Source organism: Sylvia atricapilla, unplaced genomic scaffold (genome assembly GCF_009819655.1).
Source record: "Sylvia atricapilla isolate bSylAtr1 unplaced genomic scaffold, bSylAtr1.pri scaffold_193_arrow_ctg1, whole genome shotgun sequence".
Classification (NCBI taxonomy): Eukaryota; Metazoa; Chordata; class Aves; order Passeriformes; family Sylviidae; genus Sylvia; species Sylvia atricapilla.
Genome location: NW_027077122.1, coordinates 6,525 through 22,636, shown reverse-complemented (window position 1 = coordinate 22,636; position 16,112 = coordinate 6,525). Strand labels below are relative to the sequence as shown.

General features: G+C 53.4%; 1 protein-coding gene across 1 annotated transcript; it reads left to right on the top strand.

Moving 5' to 3' along the window:
- The first annotated feature begins 14,594 nt into the window (after positions 1–14,594).
- LOC136374904 (olfactory receptor 287-like) lies at positions 14,595–15,575 on the top strand. The gene has a single exon (XM_066340285.1). It carries the CDS (start codon positions 14,841–14,843, stop codon positions 15,573–15,575), a length of 735 nt encoding a protein of 244 aa, XP_066196382.1. The 5' UTR covers positions 14,595–14,840.
- The last annotated feature ends 537 nt before the right edge of the window (positions 15,576–16,112 follow it).

The window sequence follows — 16,112 nt, the reverse complement described above, 5'->3', positions numbered from 1 at the left end:
GCTGAACGTGTTGACAGCAGCTTTACCCAAGTGGCATCCAAATGCTCTTTGTGTTTCCAAATCAACTGAATCACTAAGGAAGAGCAGGAAGACTTACAAAAACCAGGTTAGGTGACACCCAGGGAAAACCTTTACTTACGTGCCAGGTGAGTCAGGAAATAGCAGGAATAGGTAATTCCATAAACAGAGCGAAACTGCAACAGCGAGTCGCCCAATCATTGTGGCAACTCCTGTGCAGGTTTGCAGACTGTACTCTAACACAAGAACAAAACCAGCTCCTGTCAGTGTCCAGCTGGCCACTGACAAAAGCCTGAAGCAGCAGGAGGACACTCCTGCACCGAGCAAGCCCAAGAGCTGCTCTGACACCCCTGAGGCCTTCCGTGCACCAAGGCAACCTTGTGATGTCCCCACGACCACGTGGCGACCGTGCCCTGACATCACAAAGCCAACGCTCTGTGATGGTCTGTGAATTGATGCCATGGATGGACTGATGTTTGTGTAGGCCTCGGCTGCGTTTTTACCTCTGTTCCCCCTGGGCTGCCTTTTCCAGCTCTTGTTTGTCCCCCTGTGCCCCTGTGTCCCCTGTGGCTGGGCTGGTCCCAGCTGGCGGCCGGGCAGAGCAGCAGTTCCAGCCCCGGGTGTCCCTGGAGCGCCGGGAGCTGCCGGTGGCCCCAGGCACTGTCCCCTGAGGAGCTGCTGAAGGACGGGGACACACAGGGGGCTGAGGGGGCTGAGGAGGCGCTGACGCTGCAGGGACGGTGACCTTGAGCTGCTGGGGGCACTGAGGGCTGTGGGGGAGCAGAGGGCCATGGTGGCACTGAGGGGACAGGGAAGTGGCACAGGCTGAGGGGGTGGCGGCTCTAAGGGGCCGGGATGGGTCAGAAGGGATGGAGTGGGGTGAGAGGACTGTGAGGGGCTGAAGAAACCAAAGGGGGCCGGGGCTTTGCCCAGGGGACGGTGGGGCTGAGGGGATGGAGGGGCCAGCAGGGAGCACAGAGGGCTCCGGGCCTGCAGCTCTGCCAGCCCTTGGCACCAATTCCAGAGGCTCCACTTTGGCCACAGCTGCCCTGCAGACCTTGAGGACAATTGCAGACTGCCGGGAGGCAGCGGGGAGAAGCTGAAGGCCACCAGCTCCAGCAGGGACCAGGGAGCTGCTGCTGCCAGCCCAGAGCCCGGCTGAGGCCGCAGGGCCGGTGGGGCAGGTGGGGCTGAGGGTGGCCTGGGCTTTGGCCGTGGGCTTGGGCCAAACTTCTTCTTCCTCACCCTCCTGGGGAGGCGCTGGGATTTGCCCTGCCCTGACTGAAGGGCAGCTGCTGCCAAGGGAAACGTCCCGACCCTGACTCAGTGTTCCTTTGCTTCCCACATGTCCCACCTGCTGTCCCTGCCCAGGAGAGCTGCTCTGCACGGGAGGAGGAGACCCAGGGAGAGCCTGGGCACTTGGGCAGCTGCAATCCCTGCTGATGGAGCTGGGGCTAGAGATGGTTACAGCTGGGCTGAGAGAGTTAGGAGTTGATGGCTATTTACTTATGTACAATGGTGTATTTTTACAGGGATAGATGTATGTATATTGTTCTCTTGATGCATGTATATTGATGTGCTTACATCTGTATTTATATTGACATACTTGTTCAGATGTATGGCTGTATAGTTGTGTTGATGGGATTGTAAAGATTCTTATATTGGTTTACTGATATTTGCATTTTTGTATATAGGTTTTTTTATGTTTGTATTTATATATGTCTTGCTTTATGTCATATGCAATATGAATTCTGTATTTACATCTGTATATTGTATGATCATGTATTTACAAATATTAAATATGTACTATGTTGTATGGTTCTAGAATTATATTTCTTTAGTATGGGGTCTGGGATTCTTTAGAGAGGGATACTGATATTTTGTATTTGTATATGGACTGTATAGCTGTAGTAATACGTAATGAAGTAAACTGTTATGCTTCAATTCATATTTGTGTATAGTGAGTGGTTATAGAGGGTTGGAAGAATTTTTTTTTTTAATTTAAAGTTATGTTTGTATCTCTTTACATAGCACAATTGTAACAATAAACTAGTTTTAAAAGCTTTAATTGATATTTGTGTTTTTCTATACCAGCAGTGTGGGTGTAAGCAATTTAAAATAAATTTCCTTTTACAACCAAAGTTGATTTTTCTGAATTTGCATATTGGTATTGCAGATGTAAGGATCTTCCATCAATTCAATGTTTCCACTTAAAGAAGTGAAGACTGGTGCTACCCAGAGCAATGGGCAAATGTAAATGTGATGATGGGGGAGGATTTTGTCCATGGAATTCTCCGTCCATGCCCAGCACATCATCCACTTGCACTCAGGCTGGGCGAGGGGAGGGCAGCAATAACTGTGATAACCCAGTCTGCCTTGCTGTGTACTGATACACTTTGTACCAGTGAACATTAGAGGTAGTGCCAGATTCTTATTTAGCATCATGACACGCTGCTGCTTCATTGCAAAACTGCCTCAGCGTGGAGAAAATCAGCTTAATTTGCTGTCAGTTTAGATGGATGTGGTGAGAAACAGTGGCACAAATTAAAATGGGTTTTCTAACCTCATCATCCAGAGGGACTTTTTTGTTGCATTTTCTTCATTGTATGCACATTTTTGAGTTCTTCTGTATCCTTCAGAGAGGTATCCACTAGTGACCGAAAAATAAAAGGGAATTATGACATTCATTCTCTTTTAACACATATTTGCACTAAGCTGTAGCTTAGTAAGGAAAACGAGAGATTTTCCTTAGTTGTGCAGTGTGGAATAAATGGTGAAGGAACAGCCACAATCGCAGCTGTAAGAACAGAGTATTCTTGGTCTTACCAGGACATTGTGGAAAAGAAAGCCCCACAATCTTCATGATTCACCTCTTGGGTAAAACCAGAATGGTCCCTGGTGTCAAACTAGCAGGAGATGGAAATAACAAATGTCCCTGGGCTGGGGCAGAAGCCTGGGAGTCAAAGGCCTCGAACAAGACACCTGGCAAAGCCAGCCCAAGGGGCAGGCAGGCTTTTGGCTCAAGGCAAGAGGGAGCCTGTGCTGCCAGCACGGGAAGGGACTCCAGGCACAGGAGCTGGCCGGCGGCAGGAGCAGCTCCTGCTGTCACTGCCAGGGAAGGACTGGCAGCACGCAGGAGCAGCGGGCACACTGCTGATGGACAGCTGGCAAGTTGGAGCGGGCCAGCCGAGGAACAAGAGAGGTGCTGCTGGTTGGAAAAGTCGTTTGTGACATGGCTGGATCAGTCTCACCAAGGTCAGAGTGTTACAGTCCGTGCCATCATGCCAAATGCCTTCCAGCACAGAGACCCCATGTGCCAAGCAGAAGCAGCAGCAGCAGCCCTGATACAATGCATTCTATTCCTAAATCATCCAACCAGCCACAAACACGATGCTATTCCTGTCTTTTTGCCCTTATCCTGGTCTAACACATTTGTGGGACAATGGGGTAATTTCTTACACAAGGCCTACAGCTACAGCCTGTCTATTCTGTCCAGCAAGGTTAGCAATGCTCTGGTATGTTTATATCATGTCTAGGACAGTTAACTTAGTAAAAGGTAATGCTACTGAACTTTAAACTGGACTTTGAGCCTTTCTATCAACTAATACAGTCTCTTATTTGCTTAAGGCACGGCATATTTATATTCAATTTTACTCATAAATTTAGTCCTATTTTACTTACTGAAATAAAACTTACATTCCAACTTCATGTCTGTGTGACTTCATGTATCTCCAAGGGTTTCAAACCAACCTTTGTATTCTTTTCTGCCTCTCAGCCTGTGTGCACGGAGTCCTGGGAGATTTCTATCGGCTTTCCAACAGGGCTGGGACACGACTCCATGGGTCCCTTCTCTCCTCGTTCCCAGGTCTCCACACAGTGCAGGTGGCTTCCAGCTGTGACCTCCTGTCCTATGGAGAATCCCTGCGTCCCACAGGTACGGCTTCGATGGGTGGGATTTCATCTCCTTCCAGCTGGGATCTTGGAGCTTTGCAGTGTCCCACGGTGCCACTGGATCACCCAGAGGTGCTGGGAATCCAAAGGGATCATGGTGGAGCAGATGAAGCATTACCTGGACAGACCTGTGTGGAAGAGCACCCAAAAGACATTAGATATGGTTGGGAGGCTCTGGAGCACAAAGGTGGGTGTGGGAGGGGAAGGGGAATTCCTACGGGAATGTGGCATTCAGAAATGGGGAGACTTGGGAATGCAGGAATTCCTGGAGAATTTCCATGGCTGGAGCTCACTCTCATCCCAGTCAGGTGAGAATTCCATGGATGGATCTCCCCCACTACCCACTGCCATGGGAATTCCATGGGGAAATGATTGAATCGATGACCAATCCAATAATGACAGCAGTGAGATGAGAAGCAATCCCTGCTGGGATTCCAGGGCCATAAATGCCAATCCTTTCCCCAGGCCGGCTCTGCTGTGCCCGTGGCAGCACCAGGGGAGTGCCGTGTCCCTGCCCTGAGCCCAGCACGAGCCTTTCCTTGGCTGTTCTCTGCCCTGCCCGGGGCAGGAGGGCACTGCCCCAGCAGCTTTGGTGGCCCCAGGCACCCGGCTGGGCTCCAGCCACTGCAGGTGGCTCCTTGGGAATGTTCCAGAGCAAAGCTTAAAGCAAACAACAGTTTCTGGAGGGGATTGTTCCCCCTTGGCCTGTGCTGGGAGCCCAAGGGCAACAGCCCGGGCACAACAGCCCAGAGTGCTGGAGCTCAGAGTCCCTGGGCCAGGCCGTGTGTCCCTCAGCTGTCCCCTGTCCCTTGGCTTTGTGGGGCTGGGGGTGGCAGCAGGACCTGGGGCAGCCCTGGGGAAGAAGAACCCAAGCCCCAGTTCCCCCAGGGGGGCCCAGGTCACTCCCAGTATGGGCCCTTTTGTTAGGATAGGGTTAATACTGTCTGTTGCCACAAAGCTGGGGAATAGAACCTCAGCTTCACTGCAACCAGGATGTTGCTCCCATTGTTCCAACCAAATCAAGTATAACCTTGCCTGGGTAATTGGGATGGGGGGAGAAAGAAAAGGTTGGGACGATTTGTACTTGGAAATAAAGCTATCCCTTACTAGGTCGGACGAAACTGTACCTAATCATCATAAGATAAATATAGTTGTAATGATTGTTGGTAGCTGAACATAATTATCTCAAACTAGAATCATGAGAATCACGAAAGAAAATATTCACCAAAACTCATGCTTGGGTATATACAATAGAACAATGGAGGTTAATGTTTAACATAGAGTTGTGTAACAGAGGGGTATAATATTGGGGTCTTCTAGAACTCTCGTCGGAGTTGGATTTGGGTTTGTACCCCGACTCCCAAAGGTCTCATCATTAAAGCACCCACATAATCATCTGTGATTATGCATTTTCCTTGCAAACACTTTGGCTCCCAGTTACCCCCAGTGTGATCCCAGTCACTTTCATTTATATTCAGTGTGATCCCAGTGTCATCCCAGTCACTCCCAGTATGAACCCAGTATGATCCCAGCATGGACCCAGGTGTTCCCATTCACCCCTACTATAGTTCCAGGCACTCCCAGTATGGTTCCAGTTACTCCCAGTATGATCTCAGCGACTCCATGATATTCCCAGTATTATTCCCGTAACTTCCTTTATGGTTACTCTGTGATCCCAATCACTCCTTATCTCTTCCAGTAAATCCCAGTTACCCCCAGTGTGTTTCCACTCACTCCCAGTTTCTCCCACTAACTTCCAACACGATTCCTGTTGCACATAGCCACTCCAAGTCACCTCCTGCATAATTCCAGTCCCTCCCTGTATATCCCAGTTTCCGCAACATGGTCCCAGTTGCCCAAAGCCTGCCTATAGTCACTTTCAGTATGACCCCAGTCACTCTCAGTGTGGTGCCAGTTCCTCCCTGTACAATCCCATTTGTCCCCAGCAAGGTCCTATTCCCTCCCAGTGTAATCCCAGTTACATAGATCCAGTCACTTCCAGTATGATCCTATTCTGATGCCAGAACCCAAACCCTAACCCTAGCCGTAATCTTAACCCAAATCCTAGACCAAAACCTAATCCAAACCGTAGACCTAACCCTCACCCTAACCCTAACCCTAAACCTAACCCTAACCCTAGACCTAACCCTAGACCTAAGCCTAAGCCTAACCCTAACCCTAGACCTAAGCCTAACCCTAAACCTAAGCCTAGACCTAACCCTAGACCTAAGCCTAACCCTAAACCTAAGCCTAGACCTAACCCTAACCCTAAACCTAACCCTAGACCTAACCCTAACCCTAAACCTAACCCTAACCCTAGACCTAAGCCTAACCCAAATCCTAACCCTAACCCTAACCATAATCCTCCCACTAAGGAGCTGCCGGGTCTACTCCAAGCCTCCAGCCCTATAGGATGGGGGCCGGGTTGCTTGGGTCTTCCTCTGTGATGGAGGGGCCAGGGCGTCTCTATCCTCGTTCCCCGTGGGGATGAGGGCATCAGGACATCCCTGCCCTCCTCCCTTTACTGGGGGGCCAGGAGAAGCCGGCTCATCTCTGTTCCTGCTTACCTTAGTGTGGGCTGAGGGTGGACTCTGTGGAGCGGAGTCTGTGGTGGGGTCTCCACAGCCCTCGTTGTTCTCTTTAGCTAGGAACATTTTTTTCTGTGGGAATTAGGAGAGTCAGGTCATGTCCATCCTCCTCCTCTGCAATGGATGGGCGCTGGGTGGTTTCTGCTCGTGCTTACCTTAGTGCAGGTGAAAGGTGGACCTTGTGGAGCGGAGTTTCTCTGGTGGGGCCTCCGCACCCTTCGCTGTTGCTCTTTGGCTAGGATCAAGGCATTCTGTGGGGAGAAGGGTGGGCAGGTCATGTCCATCCTCCTCCCCTTACGATGGGGCCCAGATGGTCTCCTTTCATGCTCACCTTGGTGCTGGGCTGGAGGTGGTCTCTGTGGAGCGGAGTTTCTGCTGGGGTCTCCGCACCCTCGTTGTTGTAACTTGGCTGGGACCAAGGTTTTCTGTGGGAACGAGGGGATCAGGTCATGTCCATCCTCCTCCCCTTAGTGGGGTGCTCACCTCGGTGGTGGGCTGGAGGTGGTCTCTGTGCAGCGGAGTCTGTGGTGGGGTGTCCGCAGCCGTTGTTGGCAGGCGGAAAGCGCGGAGTGAAAGGGAGCAGAGTAAAGAGGGGAGGGAAGGGGAGGGGTAAAAGGAGATGGGAAGGGCAGGGAGAAGTGGAGAGGAGGGGAGGTGAGCGGGATGGAAGGGGAGAGGAGGGCAAAGGAATGGGAGGGGAGGGTAAGAAGGGGAGGGGAGGTGAATGTGAGGGGAGAGGAGAACAAGGGGATTGGAGGGGAAGGGAGGAGTGGAGAAGAAGGGAAGGGAAGGGAAGGGAAGGGAAGGGAAGGGAAGGGAAGGGAAGGGAAGGGAAGGGAAGGGAAGGGAAGGGAAGGGAAGGGAAGGGAAGGGAAGGGAAGGGAAGGGAAGGGAAGGGAAGGGAAGGGAAGGGAAGGGACGGGAAAGGGGAAGGGAAGGGCCGGGAAGGGGAGGGGACGGGGAAGGGGCAGGGAAGGGGAGGGGCAGGGGAGGATAGGAAAAGGAAGGAGAAGGGATTGGAGGGGTGGGTGATGGAAGGGGACAGGGACGGAAGGTAAGGGGTGGGGAAGGGAACGGGAAGGGAGGGGAGGGTAGGAGAGGATGGGATAAGAGGGTTGGAGGGGAGGCGAGGGGAGGGGGAAGGGAGGTGAGGAGAAAGGATGAGGGAAGAGGGGAGGGGTGAGGAGGGGAGGCGAGGGGAGGAGAGAGTGGGATGGAAGGAAAGGGGTGGGGAAGGGAAGGAGAAGGGAGGTGAGGGTAGCAAAGGAGGGGATGAGAGGGTTGGAGGGGAGGAGAAGGGAGAGGAGGAGATGGGAGGCGAAGAGAGGGAGGGGAGAGGCGAGGCGAGGCGAGGCGAGGCGAGGCGAGGCGAGGCGAGGCGAGGCGAGGCGAGGCGAGGAGCACACAGGAGCTCAGCGGAGATCAGCGGAGCCGCTCGGAGCTCCGTGGGTCTCCGCCCGCTCCGTTCCGCTGCCGCCGCTGCTCACGGCCGCTTTCCAATTCCTGACCATGCCCCACTGCCCTTGGCGACAGCCAATGGGCATCGAGAAACAGCCTGAGGGGCGGAGCAAGGCACGTTCCACACTGTGAACAAACAGAGGGGGCGTGCCCAGAACGTGACCGAGCGATCTGATTGGTCAGAGGCTGAGGGTTTGGGAAGGGGCGGAGATCAGGCCTGCGCGGGGGGCGGGGCCAGGGTCAGACCGGGATTTTGGCAGCAGCTCCAGGTGCTCCCAGTCCCTCTCCAGCTCTCCTGGAGCCCCTTTAGGCCCTGCCTGGGGCTCTGAGCTCTCCCTGGATCCTTCCCTTCTCCAGCTGAACATTCCCAGCTCTCCCAGCCTGGCTCCAGAGGGCTCCAGTTCCTCTGGGCTGGCCCCGGCAGCTCCCCATCCTGCAGGTGGGGTCCCAGCTCTGCAGGTGGGGTCTCACCTGAGCGGAGCCCAGGGGCAGAATCCCCCCGGAGCTGCTGCCCACGCTGAGGGGCAGCCCAGGGCCCCTTTGGCCTCATGTCCAGCCTCTCACCCACCCACACGCTGCCCATTGCCAGAGCTGCGGAGGGGATATCAATTACACCAAATCAACACTGTGTTTATTTTATTTTTTTAACTTGGCTGTGGTCACTCTCAGGTTCTGATGCTTTAAAATCTCAGGTCTTTTGCAAGGTGAAGGCTGGAAGAGCCATGCAGGGGCAGAAAAAAGGAATGAAAACCTGCAGAAATCAGCCGTGGGAAAAGGGCTCCAGGAACTTTGTGATGCTTTGGGGGAATTTCAGCCTTTAGCATTGCTTACAGGTGCACCTAGAGGGGCCAAAATATGGCAGGGACGGGTCTCTGGGCATCCAAGCTCCATTCCAGGGGTGCCAAGGCAGCTCCTTCGGCATTCCTATTGGGATAGGGGCTCTGGAGCAGGGCAATCCCCTCCTGGCTGGAGAATCCACTGAGGAGACTGAGAGGAGCTTGGGAAAGGGAGTTCAAAGCCCTGGTTGCAGGGATCCCCAAATCCCAGCGGGAACGGCCGCGGGTCCCTGTGGGACTCCGGATCCGGGTGGCAGCGGGAACGGGGCCGGGGCCGGGCCAGGGAGGCACTGGGACGGTGCAGGCCCGGCTGAGGGGTGCCCCCGCCTTCCCCGCTGGATTCCTGCTGGAAACCCTTGCTGGCAGTGCCCGGAGAAACTTCCCGGCGCCTCCTCCCCGTCCTCACCGGGAAGGTCCGCCTCACGGCGGGGCACCAGCGGGAGATCTCCGCCCTCCTGTCCGGGGGGGATGCTCCGGACGGTGCCGTCCTTCCTCCAGCCCCGGCTGAGGGGCACAGGCGGTCCCGGGGCTCCGGCGTGGAGCGGGCACTGCGTGCTGAGAGGGAGGGGGACAGGGATTGGGAAGGGCTGAGGGAGCGGCGTGAACGAAGAGCAGCCGGGATGCAGGAGCGGAGAGGGCTGAGGGAACGGAGTGAGGGAGCGGGAAAGGCCGAGGGAAGCGGGAAGGGCCGAGGGAGCGGGAGGGTCTCAGAGAGCGGGAAGGGCCGAGGGAGCGGGAGGGGCTCAGAGAGCGGGAAGGGCTCAGGGAGCGGGAAGGGCTCAGGGAAGGACCGAGCCGGGCTGCGCTGAGGGAGCGGTGGCGGCTCCTGGCGGGACCCTCCCGCGCCGCCAACTCTCGCGAGAGCTCCAGGAACGGGGCGGCCCAATCTGGCTCAGGGGGCGTGGCCCCGCCCTGAGCCTTCGAGCGATGGCCACGCCCACGTGGGGGCAGCCCAAGAAATGAGCGCGGGCAGCGCAAAAGTGGGGCTGGGAGCCCTAAAAATGGAGGGGAGGGGATCCACACACCCCCAGTACCTTCTCAGTGGCTCCCGGTGTGGTCCCAGTCACCACCTGCATGGTCTCAGACACTCCCAGTACATCGCAGTTTCCCTGAGCATTCCCATAGGCATTGCCAGGCACTCTCAGTTCCCTCAGCACGATTCAGTTGCCCCCAGTGTTATCCCAGTCACTGCCAGTACATGCCAGGTGTCACCAGTATGCATCCTGTCATTCCCAGTTGCTCCCAGGTCCTCCCAGTGTATCCCCAGTAGGCTCTCAGCATGGGCCTGGTAGCTCCCAGTAACCCCCAGTCAGAGTCCAGTCACGCCCACTGTAATCCCAGTATGATTGTAGCCACTGCCAGTATGATCCCACTCACTTGCAGTCTAATTGCAGTCAGTCCCAGTCACTTCCACTATTATGCCAGTGGCCTCCAGTGTGATCCCAGTTGCTCCCTGTCAATGCCAGCATGATCCCAGAAGCCTCCAGTGTTATCCTCATGGCTCCCAGTCTCTCCCAGTATATCCCAGTCACTCCCAGCATGTTCCCAGTCACTCCCAGTTCCTTCCAGTTGCTTTCAGTGTGATTCCAGTTGCTCACAGCCACTCTCAGTCAATCCCAGTATGATTCCAGTCTCCCTCAGTGTGATCTCAGTCTCACCCAGCAGGGATCCAGCTGCTCCCACTGTGATGACAGTATGATGCCACTTGCTGCCAGAATATATCCAGTTGTTCCCAGTTCCTCCCAGTATGATCCCAGTTGTTCCTAGAATAGTCCCACTCCATCTCAGTATGGTCCCCGGAATGGCCCCAGCTGTTCCCAGTGTAGTTCCAGTCCTCCCAGTATGGTCACAGACACTCCCAGTATATCTCAGTTACCCCAGTAAAGTTCTGGTTACTTCAGAATGATCTCAGTCTTTCCCAGTTACTCCCAGTTGCCTCCATCATGATCCCAGTTCCTGGCAGTTTCCTTATGTGTGGTCCAAGAATGATCCCAGTGCAGTCCCATTTCCCCCAGTTGTGGTCTCATTCCCCTCAGCATGATTCCAGTACCTTCCAGTTGCTCCCAGTTGCTCCCAATGTGTCCACATTTTCCTCCCAGCATGGGCCCATTAGCTCCCAGTAAGCCCCAGTCAGGATCCATTCACACCTGCTGTAATCCCAGTCACTCCCAGGATGATCCCAGCTGCACCCAGTCACTTTCCAGTTTCCTTCCAGTCACCCCCAGTATAACCCCAGTCACTCTCAGACACTCCAAGGATGTTTCCAGTCATGCCCAGAGTGACTCCCTGTCACTCCCAGTGTGGGCCCAGAGTGGCTCCCAGTCACCTCCAGCATGGTTCCAGTCACAGCCAGCAGAGGCTTTGCAGAGTCCAACAGCTGAGCTGACATGGGTGGGTTTTATCTCCTGGGCACTTCCCAGCCCAGCCCAGCTCAGCCCAGCTCTGCCCACCTCCTCTGCTCTCAGCCCAGCCCAGCCCATCTCTGCACAGTCCACCTCAGCCCAGTCCAGCAGCCCATTCTGGGTGAGCCCCATGGCAGTCCCTGCTCTGGGGTGCTCCAGCACTGGGGGCACTCACCCCACAGCCCAGGCCCCCTTGAAGGGCTCAGCAGCTGCTGTGGGGCAGAGAGGAAGGTCAGCCCCCACATCAGCCCAGGGCTGGAGCTCTCCAGGGCAGGAGAAATGGAGCTCAGGGACAGTGCAGAACTCCTGGCTCCAGGAGATGTCCAGCACAGGCTGCCTCTGCCCACCCAGTGCCAGCCCCTCTCCCCAGGCCAGCACAGCAGCCCTGGGCAGGGGAGAGAGGGGCCTGGCCAGAGCTGGTGCCTGCAGCAGCAGCTTCCTCTGCATTCCTCCCTGCAGGCACAGAAACGCTCCCTTGCTCTTCTCCCTGGACATCCCTTTCCCCAGCTGAGCGTGCCCTGGCTGGCCGGGCTGGCTTGTCCTGCTGCCCCAGCCCCTGCTGCCCACAGGGCCCTGAGCTGGCACTGCTGCTCAGGACACACCAGGTTCTGCTGCTGCCCATGGCCGGGGCTGCAGGGAAGCAGCAGCTCCAGGGGGAAGGTTGCAGAAAGGCTCTGGGCACTGAGGCTGAGAGGGGCAGCCCAGGGTCTGCAAGTTCTCTGTGTGGGAGCTGAGCTTGTGACCCCTTGAGCCCTCCCCAGTGCTGGGGCTGCACCTCCAGCTCCAGAGGAGATGGGACAGATAGGAGCAGAGACAAAGAATTCCTGCTGGATCCTTTATTGCCTTTGCATCTACAGGTGACCTGGAGCCATATGTAGAGGAGGTGTTTTGTGTCAGATCACACAGGCAGAGTGATAGGAATACTATTATTTACCTGAAAATAATATGTCATGCGAAATACACAATGAGGAAAAAAAGACATCTAAGATAAGAAGAGTATCTGAGTTTTTCAGACAACGAGAGACTCATTGTTGTTCCAATATTCAAAACTTTTTAAATCCTTTTCTCAGGGCCTCTTTGAGATGAGACCTGACCACCAGAGGCTGAGGCCAGCCAGAGCTCTCTGTTCTTGAAGCTTTTGTCTGAGAGAACCCTGGCATATAGGGAATTTTTCTGAGGAAGTATCAGTTTTGGCCACGGGCACCTGGAAATATGGATGATTCTTTTCCATAGGAAGGAAAGCACAGAGCCTCAGTGCTGCAGGGGCTGATGAGAGGCAGCCCTCAGCATTCCAAGATCAGCTGGACCTGTCAGGTGCCCCCTGGGAGGACAAACCAGCCAGATCTGTTCCATGTTTACTTGGCTTACCTGGAGCTGCACAATGACACAATGGCCCCTTTAGTTCCATGAGGCCACAGAGTGTCACAATCGTCTCCATGATTCCATATAGTCCTGCAGTGTCACAGTGGTCCCTTGGTTCTTTTGGGTTCCTCAGGATCACAATGGCCCCTTGGCTGCATGAGACCCAGCTGTGTCACACTGGCCCCATGCTCCATTGGGCCTTGTAGCATCACAATTGTCCCCCCCTTGCTTCCATGAGGCCTTGCCGTGTCACAGGTGTCTCCTTGGTACTGCAGTATCACAACAGACCCTTGGTTCAATGAGGCCGTGAAGTGTCACTTTGGTCCCCAGGATTCCATGTGACCCCACAGTGTCACAATGGACCTTTGGTTCCATGTGGTCAGTCAAACCTGACCCTGTTTGGACAAGCTGCTCCTCACCCCAACCTCACCATGTCTGACATTGCCCCCCTGGGACTGACATCTCTGTGCCCTGTATCAGAACCTTGTCCCCTGAGCTCTGCTGCTGGGTGTCTCAGCCCACTGCACCGTGTCCCACCTGCTCTCCTCAGGGCTCTGCCTGCACACCGGCCCAGGAGAAGTTTTCCTGTCGGTGAGGAAAGAATGGGAAAGCCTGAGCACGTTTCCTAAAGAACACACCCCACTCAGGAGCCACATGCTCTCTACAGGCTGCCTCGAATGATGTCATCTTTCTACAGGGAACAGTGTGACCAGAAATGATCTCTGTAAGCAGAATTCTCTGAGTCTTTCAGCTGAATTCTCTGTCCCTGTCCTGGATCTCTGTTGCAGATGGAAGCTGCTGGTGCCGTTGTCAGTTTAACCCCTGTTTTGATGCAAACAGATGTTCTCAGGTGGGTTAATCAGGTGTTGCTCAGTGTTTATGCAAAGTTTTGTGTTCCTCATGGAGTCAATGGTCCATTGTAACACTGCTGATCCAAGAAGACCATGGTGACAGTAAAGAACTTTACGGAACCGAGGGTCCTTTGTGGCACTGTGGATCCACGGAGATCACGGTGATGCTATGGAACCTCATAGAACAAGGGGCCTTGATGACCATGTGAGGCCCCATGGAAACAAATACTCATTGTGACACAGTGAGACCACTTGTAACCAATTGTCCATTGTGACACTGCAGATCCCAGAGACCATGGGGACACTATGGAAGTTCATGGAACCAAGGGGCTGTTGTGACACACCAAGGCCTCGTGGAACCAAGGAGAGCATTGCGGCAGGGCAGAACCAAGGAGGCCATTTTGACAGTACAGACCCTAATGGAACCAAGGGTCCATTGTTATACAGCAGGGCTTCATGGAACCAAGGACCCACTGTGAGACTGTGGGGCATAATGGAATCAAGGACACCACTGATACTGAAATCTGCCAGATAGAAACCTTCTCACACAGTTCTGAATATCTGAAAGATGGTATTCTCTATTATACACAGCAGGGTGGACACTCATAGGAACCTACATCCATCTTAGTGCATGGAGCATCAAGTGAACAGAGTTTTTATCAGACACATGATTACATATTCATGAGCTATCTCCACTTTGACTTTATTTGACATAGTTTCACCCCTTATCGGAAGTCCTTACGTAGTTCTTTGGGGTCTGTCACCAAAACCTGCGTCCTATTTAGGTGCTGTTCCTCAGCCCTTGCTTTTGAGTAAGGGCAATATTTTTGTTTTGCATAAATCCTCATTTGTCAGCCTTGCAGAGCTGAGCAGACATCCTACTTGTGCTTTGTGTGAGTTACATCCTTTATCTGTTTCTCCAAGGCTGTGCTGTTGTAATCTACTGTTCGCATCAAGTCCCCCCTTTTCTCAGCCCATTATAAGCATTAGTCTCTCAACATCTCTATTTCATTTTACAACATAGGGCACTAGAACAGTGAATCTTGATGCAAGCTAAAACCATACAGCAATTATTCTGGTGACCATTATAGCCAGATGTTTTAACCAACTCCGGCTGGGGAACCATGAAGGAAGTCTGGTCCAGATTTCTTCAAATCCTCAGGAGGAGTCATCTTGAGCTCTGCTTTAAATTTATTTTTTTTAAATTACAATACTGTGTCCCAAAGTCAGTTCTTGAGCTTCCTGGATCAGGACAAGAGCAGCTGCTACTGCGTGGGACCAGAAAATGCAACAGCAGTTACTGAATTCATCCTCGAGGGTTTCCCAGAGCTTAATCCAAGGCTGCAGCTGTTTTTCTCTCGGGTCCTTCTGCTCATGTACCTGACAACAGTGATGGGGAACGCAACCATCATTTTCCTCCTGTGTGTGGATCACCACCTGCAAACCCCCAGGGACTTTTTCATCTGCAGCCTGGCCTTCCTGGAAATCTGGTTTACATTCTCCACAAGCATCCAAGTGTTTGTGTTGCTGAGTTCTGGTCAGAACATTCTCTCACTGAGCAGCTGCTTTACCCAAAACTATTTCAGTTTAGCCCTGGGCTGCACAGAGTTTTTCCTGCTCATTGTCATGTCCTTTGACTGCTATGTTGCCATCTGCCACCCTTTGCTCTACGCTGCCATCAGGAAGCCTCAGCTCTGTGTCCACCTGGGTGTTGCTGCTTGGGTCCTCGGCTTTGCCCTGCTGAGCTACAGGCAGCTCTTCCTCTCTGAGCTGTCTTTCTGTGGCTCCAAGATCCCTCATTTCCTCTGTGACAACTCCCCCTTGTTCAAACTGTCCTGCTCTGACACCAGCCTGCTTTGGAAAATAGACTCTGTCTTCTTACCATGTGTCCAGGTGGGTTCCTTGTGTTTGACTCTGGCTTTTGACATCTGCATCCTGTTCTGTGTTCTGCATCTTCCAGCAGCCTCTGGGACGAAGGAAGCTTTGACTACGTGTTCTTCCCATCCCATCCCCTTATCCATTGCCTGTGGGAGCTGTGTTACTCTCTACAGGTGTCCTGCAGAAGATGTTTCCTTGAGTGTCGGGGGGGTTTCCTCACCCGAGCTTTAGGTGGTTTAAAGTCCTTGGCCCTCTAAAAAGCCCCGAGTCGTGTCCGTGTAAAAAAAGCAGAGTGCTCAAGGTTTGTTTTCAGGTTTCTCGCGTTGTTTATTATTTGGTATCTCAAAATTTTCTCTGCTCCCAGCCGAGGTCTGGACAGCAGCTGGGACACGAGGCGACTGCCCCACAGATGGGATGTCCCCTAACATTTATACAGATTATTACGTACTAGTTATTTACTATTTTGTGCCAATGCCCAGTGCCCACACAAGAAGTGACATTCTACTTCGGTCCAATCTACTCTAACTACTTTGTGCCATCACCGCCCCAGAAAATGGGGGACGAGGAAGAAGGAGAAGTACATAAGGTACCACCCAAATTCCACCATCTTGTCCCCATTTACTTCTATTCTAAAAATTCTAAGACTATTAAATTCTACATCATCTACTGTGCTAGACTACAATTTTCACATCCTGGGAGTTTGTAATTACTTCTGCAATGTTGAAAGCTTTTCCCATGGATCAAAATCAAACCCGGTGTCTCCCTGGG